The following is a 21,574-nucleotide window of genomic DNA, read 5'->3' as shown; positions in this document are numbered from 1 at the left end:
ATTCGTAGCTTTGGAACCATTCCTGGCACAGGTATATAAACTGTTCCCTTCTCTCCAATTTTTAGGGTTTTTTTGCCATCATCTCAGAAAGGGTATATCCACTGTATAAATGTGTATATTTATATTTTATGTTTTTAAAACAACAACAAAAGCCCTACAACCAAAGCAACAGCTTAAAAGGATTGCAAATCTATCTAAGTGTTCTCACAGGTTGTAATAGACGAGCTTCTGATAGCTACAGATTCACATTCAACTGACACTGAATTACAAAAAGAATTCTGTCAGTCTCCAACATCTTTTCAATTCCTTAACGTATTTATCAATTCTATAGCCAAGTTCTGAAGCCCATGAGTATGCTCTACAGGCTTAGCTATACTCAGTGGGTTACAAAACCTACGAATAATTTCCATGGTAATATGTCACTGCTAAGAACAAACATTTTGATAGAGATGCTTCATGTAGTTCTGTACTTTGCATAGTTAGAACACAATTAACTAGTATGCAATGTCTTCTTTTATTCCGCTGATGTTATGTCAGACATGTTGTGTGAGAGATCAGATATACTCACTTCACTCTGTGGCTCCTGAATTACTTTGTAAAGAGATGAAATCAAGGCAGTCTTATCTTTCAAGTTCGTAGCATAGCTGGATATGGATGCTTCTGGCAGTGTCTGAAATAAAAATATTATAACTAGTAGAAAAAGCAATTTTTATCATAAAAAGATAACAGCTATTTCAACAACTATTTCCCATTAAAGATTACTGTTTACCAGTTCACTGTAAACTAAAACTTGTTTCACAAGAAATCCTTATTATGGAAATCACCATGTTTTCAGGACAACAAAATTTCCAGAAGACACAGTGCATTTTATCACTTTACAGACAGTTTCATACAGAATGTAATGACAGCGGGTGGGTAACATAAAAATACAAGAGTTTCCAGGTGCAGCCCTGTACTTGAAGCTTAGCACTTTGTAGAGCCATACTTCAAGGAATTTTCTCTGTACACAGCTAGTGAAAATTATAGGCTATAGTAAAAATATATAGACAGGATATAGCCTCTGAAAGAACACAAATTCCAGTTGATGTGAACAGCTCTTCTCTAACACTAAACAAATTTTCTGCCTGTACTTAAGAGGGTAAAAATCTAATCTTTTTAGCAACCCTCTGAAAGCTGTACATTTTAACTTACTATTCATAGCTCTTACAGTGCTTCTTATCTGCAGTCCTTCAAAGGAGATAACACTCCACTATACAGATAGGAAAACACATTCCCAGTTTATCTAAGCAGACAAGAAGCATGGTCTAGTCCATACTCAAATCAACAAGACCATTTATCTGTGACATACCTTTTTACTGTATAAGGATGTAATCTCAAAGAGGGCAAGTTAAAACCCAGTCATCTGTATATACCACATTACCTCAGCAAAATACATGGTTACTCTTCTTTTTCATTTTCTACAGCAATCAAGCAGTTTTCCATACCACTCCAGCAGAGATTCACACTACCGGCTAAATATCTGAGAGTGTATTACCTTGAACTCTGATAACCACTCCTCCACAGCCCCAGTATCCACAGCTAACATCTTCCAACATCCGTTCCAAAACCTTCAGCCTGAAAGAATAAGCAGAGTTTGTGAAAACTACACAGTCACTGCATTAAGTAGATGATGAACATTAAGTCCCTGTGAATATTTAAAGAATCTTATCATGCTTTTACTTGTAAACATTTCACATGCTGACATTACTTTGAACTTTCATTCTTATTCATTCACTGATGGAAGCATTAAGCATGGGAGACTTCACATACAGAGTTTAATAAATTCCAAGTATGTATTGCGTGGGAAGCTCAATAAGTCAAAGATTTGCAGAAATGGCATTTTGAAAACAGAAAATACTACTTTCTCGATTTCAATTTATTTTTCAGCTTACAGAACTCAAGAGAAAACTGTATGGCCTCACTTAAGGGAAATGACTGTTTAGCTTTTTCCTAGTCAACTGCTATTCCCAACTTGGAAAAGGTCACTGAAATAAAGGCTGATGGAAAACCTTTCAATCCTCCCCCACCATGGCAACTGCAAGACAATAAGCCTGCTGCCTCAGCAGGTAGCCTGAGCCCCTGCCCAATACCCTTTCAGAACAAGATCACCAGGACTAAGACTTGAACATACGAGATGCTTTCTGAGGATGAAAGGGGAATAAGGAAGGGCCAAGGAATTATAAACCAGAGGGACAAATTTAATTTGATTTTAACTGATTATAACTTTCTGAAAGTGGTTACTAAGGAGCCAGTAAGGGCAGACTCTCTGTTGAACATCATACTTATAAACATGGAGAAACTGGGCAGTGATGTGAAGGTCAGAGCAGCCATAGCTGCAGTGACCATGATGTGGTAGAGCATAGGATCCCAAGAAGAAAGATCAGAGCAAGAAGGAGGATCAAGAATGCCCAGAATGGTTCACAGGCTTTTGCAAAAGTATCACAAGCAACAGGAAGACTAGGGCTCCATGACGGAATGGGGCAGAGGATCTGCTGACAGGAGACATGGAAACTGGTACTCCCTGCCACCTTTGCTTCTGTTATTAGCACCACGAGCAGTCCTCAGGAATCCCAGGCCTCTGACCACAGATGACTGCCTCAACTGCCGGGCTCAAAGGGCTGACCATAAGGGTGTGCTGCCATCCACAGGGACACCAAGAGGCCAGAGACATGAGCCAACACATGAATCTAAGGAAGTTTAAATATATTATTTGAAAAACTGTGTGCAACACAAACTAATGATGGTCCTACTACAATTATTGAAGCAACAACCTCATCAGGCCCTACAGGATCACATGTTCTACTAGTCCTACCTTCGTTCTGTGAAGGTGGACAAAGGCTTCTGCAACCTCACATTCTTCAGCAGGGTTGACAATAGCAACTACTACCTAAGAGCCATCAATAGCACAAATCCCTGTGGCAATATTTACTGTTCAAAGAAATGCATGATTTAAAGGTGTCCAGAGGAGTCTTGGATACTCCAAGTCCATTGCTGACACCACATTTATCCAAAAGATACATGGTCGTTTTTTTCACCTATTCTTACTGATCCATCAAGCAGATGGATCAGTATTTTCAGATTAAAGGCTCCCAGAGAACACAGGATTCGTTTGACTAGTAAGAACAGTAACAGCACCCTTGGCTGGCTTTATCCATAGGACTAAGGACAGTATTTCAAGGCTTTATGACTATGTATTTGAAGGCAAATTGTTTTTTTTTGTTTGGGGTTTTTCAAAAAAACATGAACTTTTGAGATGAAAGCTATAAAAAGCTGAACTAAAAGAAACAGGACAAAGTTTTTGCTGATCAGGTCTTTGATTTTTTTAGGTAGCAGAGGTATTCCATTGAGAGCTATGGCAGTTGAGATGCACATAAGACAAACTGTCCTTATTTTACTTTCATACATTAAAAAAACACATATACCTTTCTGAAAACTCTGTTTAACTCTGAGCACAGAAGCCTCCAGTAACATACATTTGAGTGTCACAAATAAGCAGTCTAATTTTGTAATTATTTCCCTTGAAGACAAAGATTATTATCTGCCAGATTGATCTATCCCCAGAAGGAAAAAATCCCCTCTATTCCACATATCAGGTGTGTGGGATCTATTAAAAGTGGCAGACAACCTACGGCTTTGCTGCGGATTGTCACATTCTGTGCTAGTTAAATACTACAGGAAATTGTATTGCAACAATGTACGGACAGAGTCAGCAAACCTAAGACTGCTCTAAAGGAAGGATTAACAAATTTCAGTTAACAACACAATTTTAATGAAGCCCATATAAAGTTTACAAAAATAACTCAAAAATGGATTTTTTTAAACACAAAGTGGGCCAAAATAGGGCCTAATTTATAGCATCTGTTAACCTTTTCTTGGAAAAAAAGCCCGAAAGGATTAAAAAAGCATGTCTTAATTACAGCTCCATTGCAGTGGATTCAACTGCAAGATAAAGGCCACTGTGAGCACTACATGTCCAGTCACTATGGAATTAAAACAAGAAGCAGATAAAGTAAACACATGCTACTTTAAAAAAAGCTGTGAAGTTATATTGAGAATATACTCTATAAATACCAAAACTATAATGAAAATTCAAACAATGCAGCAAATGCTACCCAGTGATTCTCCAAGAAAAGTCTTGTTTTAAAGTACATGAGCATGTAAACACCCTCTGAATATTTTTTTCCATGGTGTCTTCCTCTTAAGTCCCTGCAAGGAGTTCAGAGGAGTGGAGCTTGAGAATTTCTTTAAAAACAAACTGTGTTTGTCCCCACAAATCAAACAATACTGCTGATGAGCAGCTTTGAGTCATAGCATGTCCCCCTGCACCCCATTCCAAGAGAACAAGAAGCAGAATCATTTGGATGCTCTGATGGAAGACAGTTGCAGGAAAGAGGAAGGAGTCTCAAAGATTCAAATGATATCACAACGTTATTTGTGATGGATCTCTGTAACAGTGAGGTTATCCATCTTTCCTGAACTTTTATCAGAAATATACATTTTCTTATATTACACAAAGTAAAGCAGCTTCAGGTGACACTCTCATTGCGGGTCTTATCACATTACTTCACATTTTCCACCTCATGAAAACATGTGTAGCTATTGCAGCCAGCTAACACATGACAAATTTATCTGTTTGTTTATGCCCTGTGAGTTAAAAGTACTTTGGAGTATTTTCCACAAGACTCTCAACTTGGATTAGCACCAACAAACAGAGTTTATACTAAACAATAATTAAACTAGCTTTCCTAGTAGAACATCTATTTAAGGTAAGCATATTTTAAGCCAGAGAGCCCTTAATCTCTAGCATTGGAACTGTCAGACATATGGAACTCGAGCTCTAATATCAACAAGAGGAGAATAAGTCTAACTTACATTCCACTTGAAGTCTGCAATCCATTCTGATATAGCTTAAGTTACGGCCTGGCTGGATATTTTTCCAAGTAATAAGCAGTCTCTAAGAGCTGTAAATTGATCGTGTTCTATTCTAATACTACAATAAAGCTCTCCTTACATAGGTGATACCAATTCTTGCTTTAAGATGAGTAGTACAAACAGAGCAAGATATTAGGCAAATTCATCTGACCAAAATGAATCGTTTAGAAGAGACTTCTACAAAATCTCTACAAAACCCATTATTTTTTCTATTAAAGCACAGATACAAGATACAACAGGAACTTACTGAATTTACTATTTTTAGGGGAAGGGGGACAGAGAGAAACTTACTATGCACTGAGCTAGTGGACAGCGAGCCAAAAGGAATAAAGATGCATTATCTGGCAAACTTAGTAATGGATTCACCTACTTAAAACAGCTTCAGTTTTTCATAACAGTCACTCAAGATTGTTTTTTTTAATACAGTAATATCAAACTGTGGCCTTGAAGGAAGTCACAGACAATACATTCACAGGTTGCTCTTTAAAAAGAAATTCTCACAATCAGTGGCTTTCCCATTATTTAAAGCTACCCAGCCTTTGTAGAATTCATCCGCAGAACGCATGCATGTAAATGAAATCTGGATTAAGTACAAGGAGGCTGGACTTGGATGAAGAATGAATTCAAGTTCTGCAGAACTGACCTTCTGGAAGCACAGTAGTGGGTGTTTGCTAGTGGAAGTCAGAGCTGGAAAAAATAAAACCAGAAGCCAAAGACTGCTCAAGTCCTGTCCTCTGGGAATTGCTAGAAAAGGAGGGAAAGCATATACCGCATCCTTACCTCATCTGAAAAGTATCTGCTTGGAAGGTTGTACTATTTGCTAAGAAATTTTTTTTTAGCCTATGGGAAAAATGGGACAGAAAGTTAAGATTTTTTTATGAATCATCAGCCAAATTTGTCAACTCATCCCAGAACAACAACAAAATAAACTTGGGAGCATTCAGATATACCAGACCCATAAAGGGATCAAGTCCCTGGTACATGTTGATCTTGTATTTGACAGTAGTTTGCACACAGAAGTAGAGAAGGACCAATTAGGACTCAACTTTTCCTACCCTTTCAAGCAGTACAAGTACTATTAAAAACTTTTTAATCAGCTCTACACCATGTCAAGTTCACTTAAGAACTACCGTCCATACCTAAAATTCACACTGCCAAACCACTTTCTCTCCCAGCTTGTTTCAGAGACAAAGACACAACCCTTGGTAAGCCTCAGAACAGGAAAGAGCACTTGGGCAAGTGTGTTCTTGAATAAATTGACAAAGAAGAGAATGTATTTTCCTGATTTCAATGCATAACTCATTCTAGTAACACAGGCCAGGTCTGGCTTCTTGACATTTTTCAGACTTGCACAAAGAAACAAAACACCCATTATGCTCAGCCTGAAACAATCACACACTCTATTCTAACACACAATGCAAGCAGTCCTTGAAGACTCAGTATCAAATATTCGCTGATAATTCTTATCATCAGTGTAAAATCAGGAGTGTCAACAAGATACTTACAGTGCACCAAGCATCACCGACACAGGCTCAAGCCGATCCCTAAAATAACAAGTGATTGCTATAACAAGAGATTGCGAGTTAGCATCTTCTTACACGAGAACTAACACGCATTGGGTGAAACTGTAGGAGATGGGCTCAAAGCACACAGAAGAAATTAACAAAAATAATGTGAAAGAAGTGTGCATTGAGTCACAAGTACATGAACTTTATATAAATGTGCATAAAAAAGAAGCTTGGAGACAATCACGGAAGAATCCATCCACAGCCAATACATATATAAGCACTTCTTCCTGTTCAGATGAAGTCAGAAGTTGCTCCCCCAAAACACTCTTCTGGCTTCCCCTGTAAGTTCCTCTCTAGGCCTCTGTTAACAGTCACTGTTTGACAATATGGTTTCAGAAATTCTGGTCTAGTTCAGTATGGTTATTAGTGGTCTTCTTTCACAACAGGGCAGTGAACCTAAACAAAGACAACTGTTTTGAACATGTTTGTCCCCCGTGATTTGTAAAGGTTACTGAGCTTTAGGAACTGAAACTGCAGTCAATTTGAATTTCACATTGCCAACGGCATTTTTCAGTTTTGCTGCTCTCCCCTCCTACTGTCCCCTCCCCTCCATCAGTGCTAAAAGCAGCCACCTTAATTGCAGCTTACATTTTAGATCACAATGTGGAGCATCAGCCTTGAAGAGTCAGGGTCAATGGACATTTCCACAATATAGATTTGAATAAGATTTCCTGATCTGCACATATGCTTCTTAAACACTTTACACTTGGGATACAACAAAATGATAGATATTTGCCCATCAAATGGAAAAGTCCTCTCAAAAGATACACATTACAGATTTTTAAAATCACAGGTCTAATAATATTCAGCCACAGATGACAGACATCAATTCAGTTTTAATAACAGCAAATAAGGGGAAAAAAGGTTACTGTAAAGAAAGAAAGTGAACACTCACTAGACTGTATAGCAACTATAAATAACTCTCTTAAATGCAGTTGTTTCTTGGGCAAACAATCCAGCACCACAGATATTGACACTTTGCAGTCTAGAAACCTACACACAACTACCTGACACATCCAACTATAACTTGGCCTTTTACAAGCTTTCAATTCTGCTAACAGGAAAAATAAACCCCCTCAAAAGACCACCTACAGTTAAAGGTCATAACTCCATTTACAATGCGAACAGTGGTGAAGGAACACATGACCCAAACCATTCACGACCAAAGCTTCCTAAGAAGTCTTGAACAGAAGGTAGTATCCCTATAACAATGGCTTTTAAAGATTTTAATCCTGATCTTTGACTCCTGACAATTCTATTTGCTCAACTTCAGATTAGCAATCACCAATTACAAATCACCTTTGTACACAACTAACCTTGTATTTGCCCTCATCCAGTAAAGCAATAACTCTTTCAAGACAACCAAATGACTCACGACAGCTAAACAACTCACTGAGATAAGAGATTATACGTTGAAATATTTGCTTGAATTTATACAAGTCATTGTAAGCCAGATTTATATTGCCGAAGCAGTACAAAAGCAGCCCTAGCAGCACTGTATCAAACTGAAGAGAAAGATGAAATCACATCCACAACTTGATTTTGTTTTTTTAACGCTACTTTACTATTTCTTCCTTGCTGTCTCCTGCACTAAAGCACACCTAAGGACAACTGCTGTACTGATAACCACAGTCAGCCAAAACTGACCACCTATAAGCCAGTTTACTCTGGCTACATCCTCTTTTCTAGCCTGCAAAAACTCTATTCTCAAGCTACTCCATTTGCCATACGTCCTCAAGTGTCAGCTTTTCTATCCTCTGCAATATATAGCAACAGTTACACTGTTTTTGTCTTATTCAGTCTTTAGGAAAGAACAGATATAAACAGCCTAGTCCAGATAAAACAGAATACATTTAGCTGAAAAATCTTGTCTTACAGTTCATAGTTATTCTGGATTAATATAGTTAACAGTTTAATATACACAAAGAAAAATCGAGGTAATAACTGTATGCATTATAAGGAAAAAGAAATTAAAAATAACACTAGAATATAACCACAACTTAACCAAACATAACTGAAATGACAAAAAGAAATGTGTTAAATAGAATGGTGTGCTAATACTACAAAAGTGACCTAATCCACACAGATTTTCAAGTTTTTGCTTTAGCCACATAATTTCATAGTACTGAAAGAAATGTATCTTCTTCATGCTCTAATAAGAATGAACTATGAAACTTCAGAATTTTTCTCTGTTTCCTGGGTATCAGCACTCCTGTATCTTCTGCCAAGAGCATCTATGAGCAGGCAATATCACAGCTGATGACACAGTGCTCTTAGCACGTCTGTGAGGGAAAGTATTGCTACAGAAGTTATCCACTTACAAGAAACGTTCTCTACGGAAACCCAAGCAAAGAAAACTTACTGTGCTCACATGCCCTAGTTTCCCTAAGCCCAAAATCCATTACATCCCTATGAAATGAGGAAGTTTCCCTGAAACCTAAATCCAAATTTAAGTAGTGAAATAGAATAAACTATGCAGAGAGAAAGAATAACTATGCTACAGCTCATGAGTCAGTGCTGCATACAAGTCTTGAAGGAACCAGTGGTCTTTTCAATAGCAGATGGCATTATTTCAGTAGCAATGCCGTGACATCTAGTTCCCCTTCTCAAACTTCAGTGCTACTACAGTATACCTGTACAAGTAGTCATTTAATCTAGCTGGTGATGAAGTCTGCTTGCTCAAGCTAATTTTAAAAATAAGTTTTCCAAGTGAAAATTCCAAGTAATCTCAGTGAGATTTTGCTCAGAACTTTCAGACACACTTCAAAAAGAAAGGTGTCAGGTAATTCAGCTGTTGGAAAGACTCTCAGTGTAAAGTATGCATAAGCAGATACTGCACAATAGCTTGAGCATGACCTAAACAGCACACAAAGAAATGAGCAGGCACTGTACTTCATCTCTGAGCATCAACTGTTCAAGGCACAATTCCAATACCTTCTACCATTACAGCATGTAGCTGCACCTAGAGCAAATGGAAAAGCATTCATCTGACAAGTAGTTTTGCAGTGACGTATCAGAAGCGAAAAGACTCAGCTCACAAAGTAGGGACAGGAGTTTAAGCAGATTTTGTGTCTTCCATTTGTCATACTCTACTTTTCCAGCAGCAACATTATCCAAAAAATTCCCAACTCCACTAGCCAAGAATGAGATTTCATGTGATTCTGCCAGTTTTCAAGATCATTCCAGGTATCTGCACCTCATTTAATGTGAAAGGCAGAGATGCACACCTGCAAGCCAGAAGCTGATGTTAGATGTTGTTACACAAGCCCCATGAGGAATAAGTTTTGTAGCAGCTACTGGGACTTTTTTCAACTGACTCTTCCTTCTGCCTCAGCAAAATGTGATGAACTCCACAAACTGAGGATTAAGTTGCAAAAGTTGCAGATGCTTCAGAAGTGACTTATTTTTATTTGCCAAAAAATTGGCTGCTTTAAGTTCTAGAAGCTTTTAACAATAGCATGTTAAAAGCATGAAAGTTATTTTATTGCGTGTGTCCAGTTAAAACGTCTCTCTACAACCTGGACTCTTACTTCGCAAGCATTCGTAAGTTTTCATGTAAACCAAATACAAACTATCCTTCCAAAGAACTTCCACTTGTAACTTCGAAAGTCCAACACATTGCATGTGAAACAAGCATGAAACTGCACTTTTGGCATAAATGCTGGCACAGGTCAGGATTTGGATGTCCCAGAAACAGGCTTTAAAGAACTTGGTACACTGCAAAAATGACCATTATGGTTCATTTACCCAGGGTAGATCTACAGTATAGTGTAATAACATCAGACATTATCAAATATAACTGCAATGGAAAGGTTTGATCCTACTTTTACTCCAGGGAATCTGTTTTAAGTGAGTACTATGGTACATCCCACCACCCTAATGGTACTCTGCAAAATACCTTCTCCAGTATACCATTCTACTATTTCCCCAAAGATCATGAGAGAAAAGCAGGAACCTTGCTATTAGGAATACACCACAGATTTTATAGCAAGAAGAGGTTTACAGTGGTCTATTTATACATGTTTTAGTGGGTCATTTTGATAGCAAAAAATAAAACACATGAAGGTGTATTTTCCAGAAGAGGGGTATATCAGTACTGAAAAAAACTTCGGATTTCATTTGCTTTGAGTGGTTGATGATTGCTCCCTGTTAAGTTGCAGAATTAAACTGATCCATCAATACATGCACATAATGCTGTGTTAAACAGCTTCAGGGCAAAAAATGCTTTATCTCTCCTCAGCAGTCTTCTCGCTCTTCCTCATCCCCTCCTCCCCCACTGCCCACAAACACCCTCCTGCACAAGCCTGTTATACTCACAAGGACCTTCAGAGCACCCCAGAACTCTGTGTTTTTTACACACTCTTTTAGCAACAGAAAAACATGACTTTTAACTGAAATGTTTAAAAAGTAACAGCAGGACCCACAATTCTCTTTCATTTAGAAAAGCTATATTAACGAAATGCTCTACTGCCACATATCATTTCAGTGCTGCAATAATTAAGTGTGTGTGAAACTTGAAGTCTCAGATAATTTACTTCCCTATTCGTCTTGTCCTATACTGCATAAAAAAAACCCCAAAAACTCAAAACCCAAAAGCATAATAGTGATAAAGAAGGAAAAAATAGGTGTTAATTGCCTCACTTTGTATAGCATTTTAATTTAGATTGAATTAATCTTAGATGAAAAAGATCTTCAAGCTAAGAGCTGAAAGCATGAAAGCAACTAAACTCAGAACATCAGTTATTCCAAGAAAGAAATATATATCTAATGAAACTCAAGTTACATAGGTTCTGGAGGGACATTTATTTGAGCAACTGATAAATGACACCGTTTACTCTGCAAATCATTATATGTGCCATTGTTCCAAAGCCGTAACGATAGAAAGTTTCTAATGAATTTATATTGATATTACTTAGGTAGCAGAGAACAGTTTAATATTATAACTAACAGAGCATGCATTTGTTTTCTTTTCCCGTTTCTTTTATTTGCATTCTCATCAAATCTCAAGATGCCTTCTGCTCAAGACAGGCCTGATTTGTGTGAACTGTAAGACCTACGTATCTAGTATTTCTCGAATGAAAGAGTGGTACTTTAATATTCAAGCTACAAATTCAAACCCCTGGTTTAGAGCACAGAGTTCACAATTTAGAGCCTGACAAATATTTCTGTGCCTAACACCAAAGTAGTCAAAATTTGTTTCTATAATAATCTGAAGCGTATAAGCTTGGAACTTGATTTAGCATATTCCACTTGCATGCAGCAACTGAGAAGTCGCTTGAATGGCAGATGCCATTATGATGATATATTGAAATTGGTCATTGACTACACATGTATGTGGGACACAGTGGACTCAAATGAACTTGAGCTGAATGACATCAACACAGTTTAACAACCCTAGGAAGCAACATGTTATGTTTGTACAAACTGTCCTATCCGCTAGAAAGAGGCGTTGCAATGAACCAAGAGGAAAACAAGCTTTGCCACATGAGAGGAAAAACCAAATATAATCTCAGTGACTGGACACTTTTCAAATGGTATGACATTTGGAGGGTGGAGGTTAATTGCACAACACAAAAAGATCATACACCTATCATTTAAAATCAGTAGACGCATTTAAGGAACTTCTGGAATGGTAAATGTGGCATTATTTAGTTCCTGTTTCATCACTTAACTTCCTATTCACGCTTTTGTCAGTTTCTCTGTTTACTGTAAAAGCACGGACCCTCTTTTAGCTGCTCCTTCTCCCTTGACATGTAGTATGCATCCTAGTGCTGCTACTTAATTTATACACGACTTGTATTTTACCGCACACACACACACACAAAAAACCCAAAACCAGTTGTAGACGATTAAGTAAGTCAGTACTGTCACTGTTCCACCAGATTGCTGCAACTTGGTGAACACAGAAAAAGAGAATGGTTTGTGCTGCAAGTGACATTAAAGCTCATTCAGTTCCAACTCCCTCCCACAGGCAGGGACACCTTCCACTAGACCAGGTTGCTCCAAGCCCTGTCCAGCCTGGCCTTGAACACTGCCAGAGATGGGGCAGCCACAGCTTCTCTGGGCACCCTGTGCCAGCGCCTCAGCACCCTCACAGGGAATCACAGAATCCCAGCGGTTGGAAAGGATCTCAAAAGATCATCTAGGTCAACCCCTTAATGTCTAATCTAAATCTACCCTCTGTCAGTTTAAAGCCATTTCCCTTGTGCCATTCCTACATGCTCCTGTAAAAAGCCCCTCTCCAGATCTCGTCACAGCCTTTAAGCACTGGAAGTTGCTCTAAGGTCTCCCCAGAGCTTTCTCTTCTCAAGGCTGAACAAGCCCAACTCTCTCAGCCTGTCGTCACTGGAGAGGTGCTCCAGCTCCCTGATCACCTTCACAGCCTCCTCTGGACTCACTCCAACAGGTGAACTATTCAACATAGGTGAGCTTTCATCCAGTTCTTTGCCAGAATAGGACAAAACATATAAGACACTTTTGAATACCCATAAAATGGGAATGAATCAAAGCTTTTCATTACTCCCTTGAGGAATTAAAATTATGCATTACGGATGCAAAGGAACTGGATAGTGTAGAGAAATTTCATTATGTTGAGTTTCAGGTGGAAAATCCTATCAGTTTCCCCTTTACAGCTGCACCTTGTCAGTAACAACAGCTTGGGATAAACTATCACTGCACAAATGAATATTACATTCTAGTAAGAATTCTTGGTAACCAGTGAAAATGCATATACTTCAGACACACTTAAATTTTAGCATAAGACAAAAAAGAATACTATTGAAAATACGTGTATCAAACAAAAATTACAAAGGCAGCAAAAAATTACAAGAGATAGCAAGTCTACATCTCTAACATAAGGCAAAAAGGGCAGGAAGAGTAGCTCTGCTATACTTCCACACACGACTGAAAATTTAACAAAATTTCAACCAATTCTAGCCAAAACAACAGAATTCTGATACTTCAAGCAGTATCATTAAATACTCTACAAAACAGATGTTCCCTTTGTTGAGTTTCACTAAGTAATGTGACAAGCCTTACTGTCTGCAGCATCTCATTACAACACCGCTGTGGTAAGAACACTTGTTACTTACAATACTGACACAAAATGCTGCTAAGAAAACAGTGAATGGGAAAAGGAACTTGATTTTTTTCCCCTCAGCTTTACAATTAAATATAAATCACATTCTCTCAAGACAGGCAGGAATTGGTAAATGCTACACCAATGCTGGCAAAGCTACAGAATGCATGCGTTAAGTGGGTGTGCAGAATCATCATCAAAAGGCTTTCACCTGCTCCTCCGGCTGCTGCACTGGGAGTTTAGTTCAAAGCAGGAAAAAAAAATGCAGGAACCTATTAGTCTTTCTAGACTTGACATATGGAGTCAATATAATTAAAGGCATGAGAGATGTGAATGGAAAGACTATGCTTATTGAGCCTAAAAGCTGTAACTGAGTAAAAGCAGTAGCATGTCCGCAGCACATGACATGAAGCAGGCAGTTATTTTGGCACAACCTAAAGAAAGTCAATAACAAAAGGTATTATATTAACTTAAGAGGCAGTAATTGGTTCAGCCAGATGTGCTACTAAATGACAGACTGTGGAATACTCAGAATTTCACTGCCAAAAATCCAGTGTGAAGTTACTGTAAGGAAGATGAAATGTTTGCTTTAGCTGGAAGTATCAAGAGCTAAGGAATTCTCTAATACAAAAGAATTCCCCTTCATCAGCCTAACTCAGAATATATGACGTTGCAGCCTGATTTTGCAACCTACTTCAACTCTGGCAGAGTAACACACCTTCCCGCAGCCAGCAAACACTGAGGAACGCTACTGGGGGAAAAAAAGTGTTAAACTTTGCACTCACAGATCCTATAGTGTGCTTCCTGAGACAGGGATGTTTCTACAGTATACCCAGCATGTCTTACATGATAGGATACTGTGAATATTTTCAAGAGTCTAACTTTCAGAAATGGTGTCTGGTTTAAAAACTTTTAAAGGCAGTTTTTGAAGATTTGGTCAACTTAATGCTTTTACAAATATTCCAGTCATTTGTTTTAATATAGCAAATACTGAAGTATTAAAAATAATTCAAATTCAATTGTCTTTATGTATGTGAACAGGATTCAAGTACTTGAAAACAAATCACAATGATATAGTACAGCCTTGTCCATTAACCAGACACTCATGAAGACCCTATATTATCCAGCACTAGCTTCTGTACGATACTCAGACTGCTAGACAGTTTAATTATTGAGTATTAGATTTAATTCTCTATTGCATATTTAAAGCATAACAGGCTTCTTCCTCCCTTTCTAAAAAGAAATAATAAGTAATATAGCAATAAAGTATAGTAACAGTACTGAATAATGGTGTTTAGCATTAACAAAAATATTAAAGCTGTATGCACTATTCATCAGGTTGAAGTTAATGCCTTGCTGAAGCATAAATATTTAGCCCATGCAAACAGTAGGAAACTGTAGGAGACAGCATGGCTTTAACATTGAAGTGAGTTAATTAGTATCCAGTGAGGCTTCAGAAGGTGCCATGCCATTTCTAATTAAAGGTTAGCTTCCAAAAACAGAAAAAAGAGGCAACAAAATGTAAAGGTTATCTTCTCTCTTAACAAAGAGAGATGTCTTTAATAGCTACCAAAGTGCCCAAGATATACAGTTTTTGTCACTAAGTTTAGAATGAGAGCTTTTAATCCAGTCAGGATAGAGTACAACTTCTGCATCAGCAATAGTCATGTTTTACTACTCAGCTAGCATTGCTTTTACCTAAGTGTCTTGTTCCACTTTCATTGCTACACAGCATTTCAGGTCATTGGAGGCTGGAGAGAGAAGATGACAAAGAACCTGTTGCCAGTCTTGTTCTCAATGATCAGATCATTCTTCAGCAATGCTGGTCTTCTAAAATAAACTAAAAAATGTTTCCACGCACATCACCACTTTTAATGGCATTCTCCACACAGAAGAGTGATAATGATTAAATATTTGTCCAAATTCTACATGCTTTATTGATTCCATTTCTAATAAATAATACTCTCAGTAACAACTCTTTATTGAACCCACTTGTATTAAATTTGTATACCATTTGGAAGTTACACTGATGCTTTATAAACAGAGCCCTTAACTTATCACACAAACAAATACACCAACATCTACCCGTTTCTGCCACTGCAGTGACAAGAGAGTGTCACATTCAGATAATTTCAATATGCTTGGGCTGTGAGTTAGGCTGCTTTCATTCACCACTTTTCCAGCTGTTACTAAAGCAGTAAGTTCATGTGGGGCTGCGTCTAAAGAAATCGCTGTAAATAACAGTCACACTCCCTGTCTAAGCTGACATACTATTTTTATTCTGCTGCTCTTCAACGTGGTCCTAATTAGGACAAAGGCTTCACAACAGGTTCACCAGAAGTACACCTCATATCCTGCATTATTGTAGATGTGCTAAATTAAAACCAGAGTTGTTGGATCTTTCAGATGTTGTTGTTTTGGTGGAGTTGTTTTTTGTTTGGTGGGTTTTGGTTTTGGGGGAGTTTTTTTATCTAGTCCAGGAGTGTTTGAACTTTCAAGCAAAGTTCCAGCACAAATTCTGATAGAAATCTTATGATTTACAATAACAACAAATGTAGAAGCATTTCACCCTGCAGACTCACTGAAAATCTTTTAAATTTCAACAGTGTTTTCAAATAACTTCAAGTAATGTAAATGTCATAAAGACATTCATAAAGACAATCTTGAGAGCATCAGAAGTACTTCATCTTAGAAAAATGTGCATACACTTATAATAGACGTTTAGGGAAGACTCTGATGAGGCACTGGAACAGGTTGCCCAAGGAAGTGGTAAACGCTCCATCCCTGGCAGTGTTAAAGATCAGGTTGGACAGAGCCTTGGACAGCATGGTCCAATGTGGGGCATCCCGGCTCATAGCAGGGGAGTTGGAACTAGGTGATCTTAAGGTCCTTTCCAACTCTGTTCTATGATACTATGATATTAATGGCATGCAGAGCTTGGGCAGCCTAGAAGCTTTAAACGCAGCCTTGCAACAATATGCACGTTCAAAACACTTTCATCCTTTTAGTAATCCCTGTCTTCAACATCACCAGTCTGACACAGATTTCAGTCCTTATCCTGACACCACTTGTTATTGTCTTCCAACATTATCTCAAGAAGCATTTCAAATTAATTAATCCAATTTAAGTTCCTAATTAACTGAGGCTAATAAAAATATGTTTTAATGCCAGCACATTCTCCATTCCCACATGTGCGTTTAATATGCCACCATGTCAATTCTGGCAACTGAGGACAGCAAACTGACAAAAGGACCATTTTTTTCTTGAGAAGAAAGAAAATACAGATTTAAAAGGTATCATGCCTACAATTCTAATGAAGGTGGAAAGATTTTATACTTGCACAATTAAACAAGAGCATTAATAGATCAAAAGCTGTAATTTTGTTAAGCAGGAAAACGATCAGATTCCAGTAAAGCAATAAATACTTCCAAGTACATTCAACCCACTACAAACCAACACACTGAAAAATGCTGCATATAAAATGCAGGTTTTAAGCACATCGAACTTTCATAACAACGTACAAAAAGCCTTGGAGATTACACAGCATCTTCCAGTCATCAGGGTATTACACCTTGGTAAATAAATACAAATCTGCTGCTTTTAGTTTTTCTAAAGTGCAATAGTTTCAGATTTGAGTTCTTCCAAATTCAAAGAAGACAGAGCATGCACACAGTGATGGTCATATCATCATTCACACCCTATACAGGATGACAGGATCTCCTGCTTAAACTTCATCCATATTGCTCCTGGAAGACTGGTCACTGGTAACACTTTAAATAACATACAAATGCAGCAGTTCATATCTGTAATCTCCATTTATGCTAACAAAACTACCCCCACAAATCCTATGGCAGACTTGAGTACAAGCTTTGTACTCAGTCTTGCATTTGCAAGAGAAAGCATGCCAGGCTATGCAGAGAAAGTATTTATCACAGAATTATTTGGGTTGGAAGGGACCTTAAACATCATCCAGTTCCAACCCCCCTGTCATGGGCAGGGGTGCCCCACACTAGACCATGCTGTCCAAGGCTCTGTCCAACCCGGCCTTGAACACTGCCAGGGATGGGGCAGCCGCAGCTTCTCAAGGCAACCTGTGTCAGTTTATTCCACCATCCTCACAGTAAATAATTTCTTCCTAAGATCTAACCTAAATCTACGATCTTATAGTTTAAAGCCACCCCCCTCCTTATCCTATCACTATATGCCATACACCAAGCGAGGGCTTGATAATTAAACCCAAAAGGGTGATCCACCCAAAGGATTTATCTCTAAACTGTTCCTGATATAAGCTTTGTACATTTGCAGAGTGCCCAGGTGAACTTTGTTAAGAGCCCAAGTGCTACTGTATTTTAATATTCTTATAACATAAACATTTAAGCCTCATGAAAGTTTCATTTGAAAGCCTCAAATGTAAAGAGTACTCCACAGGCTCTTAGTCCCAAAGGAAAGTCTGGGAACTGTGAATTTTTGATCATAAAGCACGTGGATTTCTCAAGCTCGGCATCTTCCACACAACCTGAAACAAAACACTGTCACATCAGACCATAAAACATGATTTACTTTCTAATTAATACAGCCAGGCATTAGTCAGCATTTGATAACCAGTAAGTCTCTTGAATGAACATGACAGATTTCATATTGCATGTATTAAAGTCAGCGATGGGTTAAGAGTTCCTACCTTAAGGCAGGAACTAATGAAAATTAATTTCCTGACATGAGCATACAAAGAAGGTTCAAGATGTTGGAGTTTTACACTAAAATGCACTAAGAATTAGACTTTAATTCAATGACTTACTATTAGGTTTGATACAGTCATAACATATGCATCAGTAAATGGGCTCTTCTCCCAGCTTAATGCCACTCCATTGTGCTAGGTGAAATACAGATGACACATGCCATTTGCAGTGCCTAGCCTTGCAGTATCTCAAGCACACGCTTGTTTGCAATACAAGTCCTTGCAAAATTAGAATCCAAGTGACTTAACTACCCAGCTATGCCTGTGAACACAACTACCATGGACTCTCTCAAGTGAAAGAAAACCCTTCCATTCACAAGACCATGGCAGGAGTTCAACATGATTCTGCCCATGAAAGCCTTTTTCCTTGTAAAAAGCATTCTGAACAAATTCAACTCGTACCTTAAAGAGAGCTCAACACTGAAAGGAAGTGAATTGCTACAGTTAATAAATCATCAGAAGTCATACTGAACTTCCTGCATATTGTCACCCCCCTGATAAAAGGCTGGCTTAAAGTACCTTGTCTCACAGAGACATGCTGCCGAGTTTTACACTGCAAAAGTAGTATTTTCATATTGTCTTCTTGGGAGGAAAAAAAGATGTCCAAGAATAGTGCCAGATGGATCTAGAACTCAGCTTCAAAGACATTACTGGTACCAAAAGTATTTCACTGATGAAAGTAGAACAGATTATAAATGAAACTGACCAAGCTTTACAACTCTGGTTACTTTTCACAACATAAGAGAACTTGTTGAAAGAAGGAGAGGACAACAGAAGCAAGGCACTGTCATACACGAGGGCATTCTGTGAAAAGCATAAGCTTCTGAATAGGCTCCATAGCATCTAACTGCATTATTAGATGGAGAAACTGCCGAAAAGCTTTTTAGAGGCAATGAAAACAACCACCAATGTAACTCCAAACTTTGCTGCACAAAACTGCCTTTTTGCCCCTTTGCCGTGTCATTTGTTCAAGTTGCCTTTAAAAAAGAAAACCCTCATCACCCAATCGGAATTTGCAGCTAACAGTAATCACTTCATAGAAACTTTCATCTTTTGTTCTTCTACAGTCATCACACTAGCAGCGCACACTAAAGATTACGAAAGAACAATGCTAATAAGACTTGAAAATCCTCAAGTACACAGATCTTTCCTTTAAGAACTTAAGACTCGGGAGCTTTTTCGGGATAGAGTCAGAATCCAGATGGATGGAAAACAAACGTGAGGTCTTTGGGGATTGCAGGGAACAAGACATGTCCACCACCATTATCTCTGTTTTTACCATTACCTTTAAAACACAAAGCAGATGGAAAGTTACTTCAGTGTAACGTGCGGGAAGTCAAATATCGAAGCCTGAACAGCTACTACCCCCGCAGTCTGCGGCGCTTCCCACTGATGAACCTCAACCACAAACTCTCAGCAATTACAACTGTTGCAGCCGCCTCTCGAGCCCCTGTCTGCGGACACCGAAATCAACGCGGCAGGAACAACAAAAAGCACGCGGAAAAGATGGGCTGGAATGGATGTATTCCACAGCACGCCACTGAACTATGTCCCAGATCTTCCCACGAGCGAGCAGGCACACGCTCCCAGCGCGGGGAGCTGGAAGTCAGCTCCAGGCACCACGCTGCTCGGGGAGACCAGCGGGAGCAGCTCCTTTGTCTGCCCGCAGCCGGCTGCCCGCACCCCCCACTGCCTCCTCCAGCCGACACAACTGCCCCCGCTGGCCCGAGCCGCCCCGCCGAGGCCGCCGCCCCCCGATCACCGCCCGGGACCCGAGGGAGACCAGGCGCGGGAGGACTCAGAGGCAGCCGAAACACCAGCGGCACCCGGGCAGGACCGCGGAAAGGGGAAAGCTGCACCCGGTGCCCGGAGCGCGACCCGGCCCCGCCCCGCGGACAGAGCCCAGCTTCCCTCAGCCAGGCGGGAGGGGCGACCGCCGACCCCCCCAGGGCACCTGCCCTGCCCCTCCACCGCCCCCCGCCGTGCACCGAGTACCGGCCCTTCACCCGACCCCTACGCGGGACCTCCGCCGCCCCGTCCATGCCAGCGCCCTTCGCACCCCAGGCGAGCCCCGCGGGTAACCGCGTACCGACGGCTGCCCCGGGGCGGCGCGCGGGTCTCCGCAGCCGGCCGCTAGCTGCCCAACCGCGCACCCGTCCCGCGGGCGCTGAGCGGCTGCGCCAGCCCCGCCACACAAAAGTTGTCCCCGCGGGAGCGGCCGCTGTAACCGGACTCACCCGTCCCGCCCGCCGGACCCGCCTCCTCCGCCGCTCGCTGACTTACTCGCCCGCCGGGAGCGACAGCGGCGCGCGCGGGCGGCGGCGGGCTGGCACCGCCCGACCCCGCTGCTGCCTGGCGGGGGCCGCAGCCAATCAGAAGGCACAGCGCGGTCACGCCAGCCAATAGAGCGGCAGAACGGACCGTGCGGGCGCCCTCTCCCTCCTCTCCCCCAATGGGTGGTGCTGCCCCGCTCCGAGGGCGGGCGGCGGCGGGGCCAGAGCCGGGGGGGTCGCCGGTCTGTGGAGGCACCGAGGGAGGGAGGGGGGGATCGTCGTGTCCCGCAGCCGCAAGCCCGGAGAGGGGAGAGGCGGTGGCAGGTCCGTGGGGTGAGACAAGTCATTGTTTCCCCGCCGGGGCTGAATCGGCAACGTGCCTCCGGCGCCGGGCAGAGCCCAGCCCCGCGGCCGAGGAAGCCGAGGCTGACCCGGGGCGCTGGGGAGGGCCGTGCCCGGAGGGACATGCTCCGTCCGTGGCGGCGGGAAGCGCACGCTGCCGGAGCGCTGGCGGGAGCTGTCACACCGAGCGAAACGCGGCCGGCGGAGGGTGGGGGGAGCCGGCTCGGGGCGCGTGTGTTGCTGCTGTCAGCACAGGGACACCCACCTCCTGCCACCGCTGGAAATGAAACCGGAGCTGGTGACGGGCTGAGTAACACACCGTTGAGCCAAGTACAGCCTTTAACGTCCGAGCCTTCACAGAGCTGCCGCCTGACAGCTCCGCCAGGAAGATGGGAATGCCTCATCACTGGATGCCTCTTCGTTTTTATCAGTCGCGTCTTCAGCGTTAGTTAGGCTCTGGATTCTTATCAGCCTTCCCAGAGTGCAGTGACTGTGGGCAAGTTTCATTCCACAGCACTCTAAGGCCCTTTTCAATTACAAGTACTTATTTTTTTCTTATTCTCTGCAGACTTCATCCTTGGATTACTCTGAAGAATGATCTTGGAAT

General features: G+C 40.8%; 1 protein-coding gene across 1 annotated transcript in view; it reads right to left on the bottom strand.

Annotated features, from left to right (window-relative positions):
- HYCC1 (hyccin PI4KA lipid kinase complex subunit 1) overlaps positions 1-20,543 on the bottom strand; it is a 45,123-nt gene extending 24,580 nt beyond the window's left edge. Inside the window, exons 1-3 of the mRNA XM_034066049.1 lie at positions 20,442-20,543; positions 1,535-1,614; positions 569-670 (exon numbers count right to left, since the gene is read on the bottom strand). Of these exons, the coding sequence (XP_033921940.1) occupies positions 569-670; positions 1,535-1,585 (153 nt within the window). The 5' untranslated portion in view covers positions 1,586-1,614; positions 20,442-20,543. The remainder of the gene's footprint in view (positions 1-568; positions 671-1,534; positions 1,615-20,441) is intronic.
- Positions 20,544-21,574: the final 1,031 nt, after the last annotated feature.

Source organism: Melopsittacus undulatus, chromosome 1 (genome assembly GCF_012275295.1).
Source record: "Melopsittacus undulatus isolate bMelUnd1 chromosome 1, bMelUnd1.mat.Z, whole genome shotgun sequence".
NCBI lineage: Eukaryota > Metazoa > Chordata > Aves > Psittaciformes > Psittaculidae > Melopsittacus > Melopsittacus undulatus.
The sequence above is the reverse complement of the archived record's forward strand: the minus strand, read 5'-3'. Positions and strand labels throughout refer to the sequence as shown.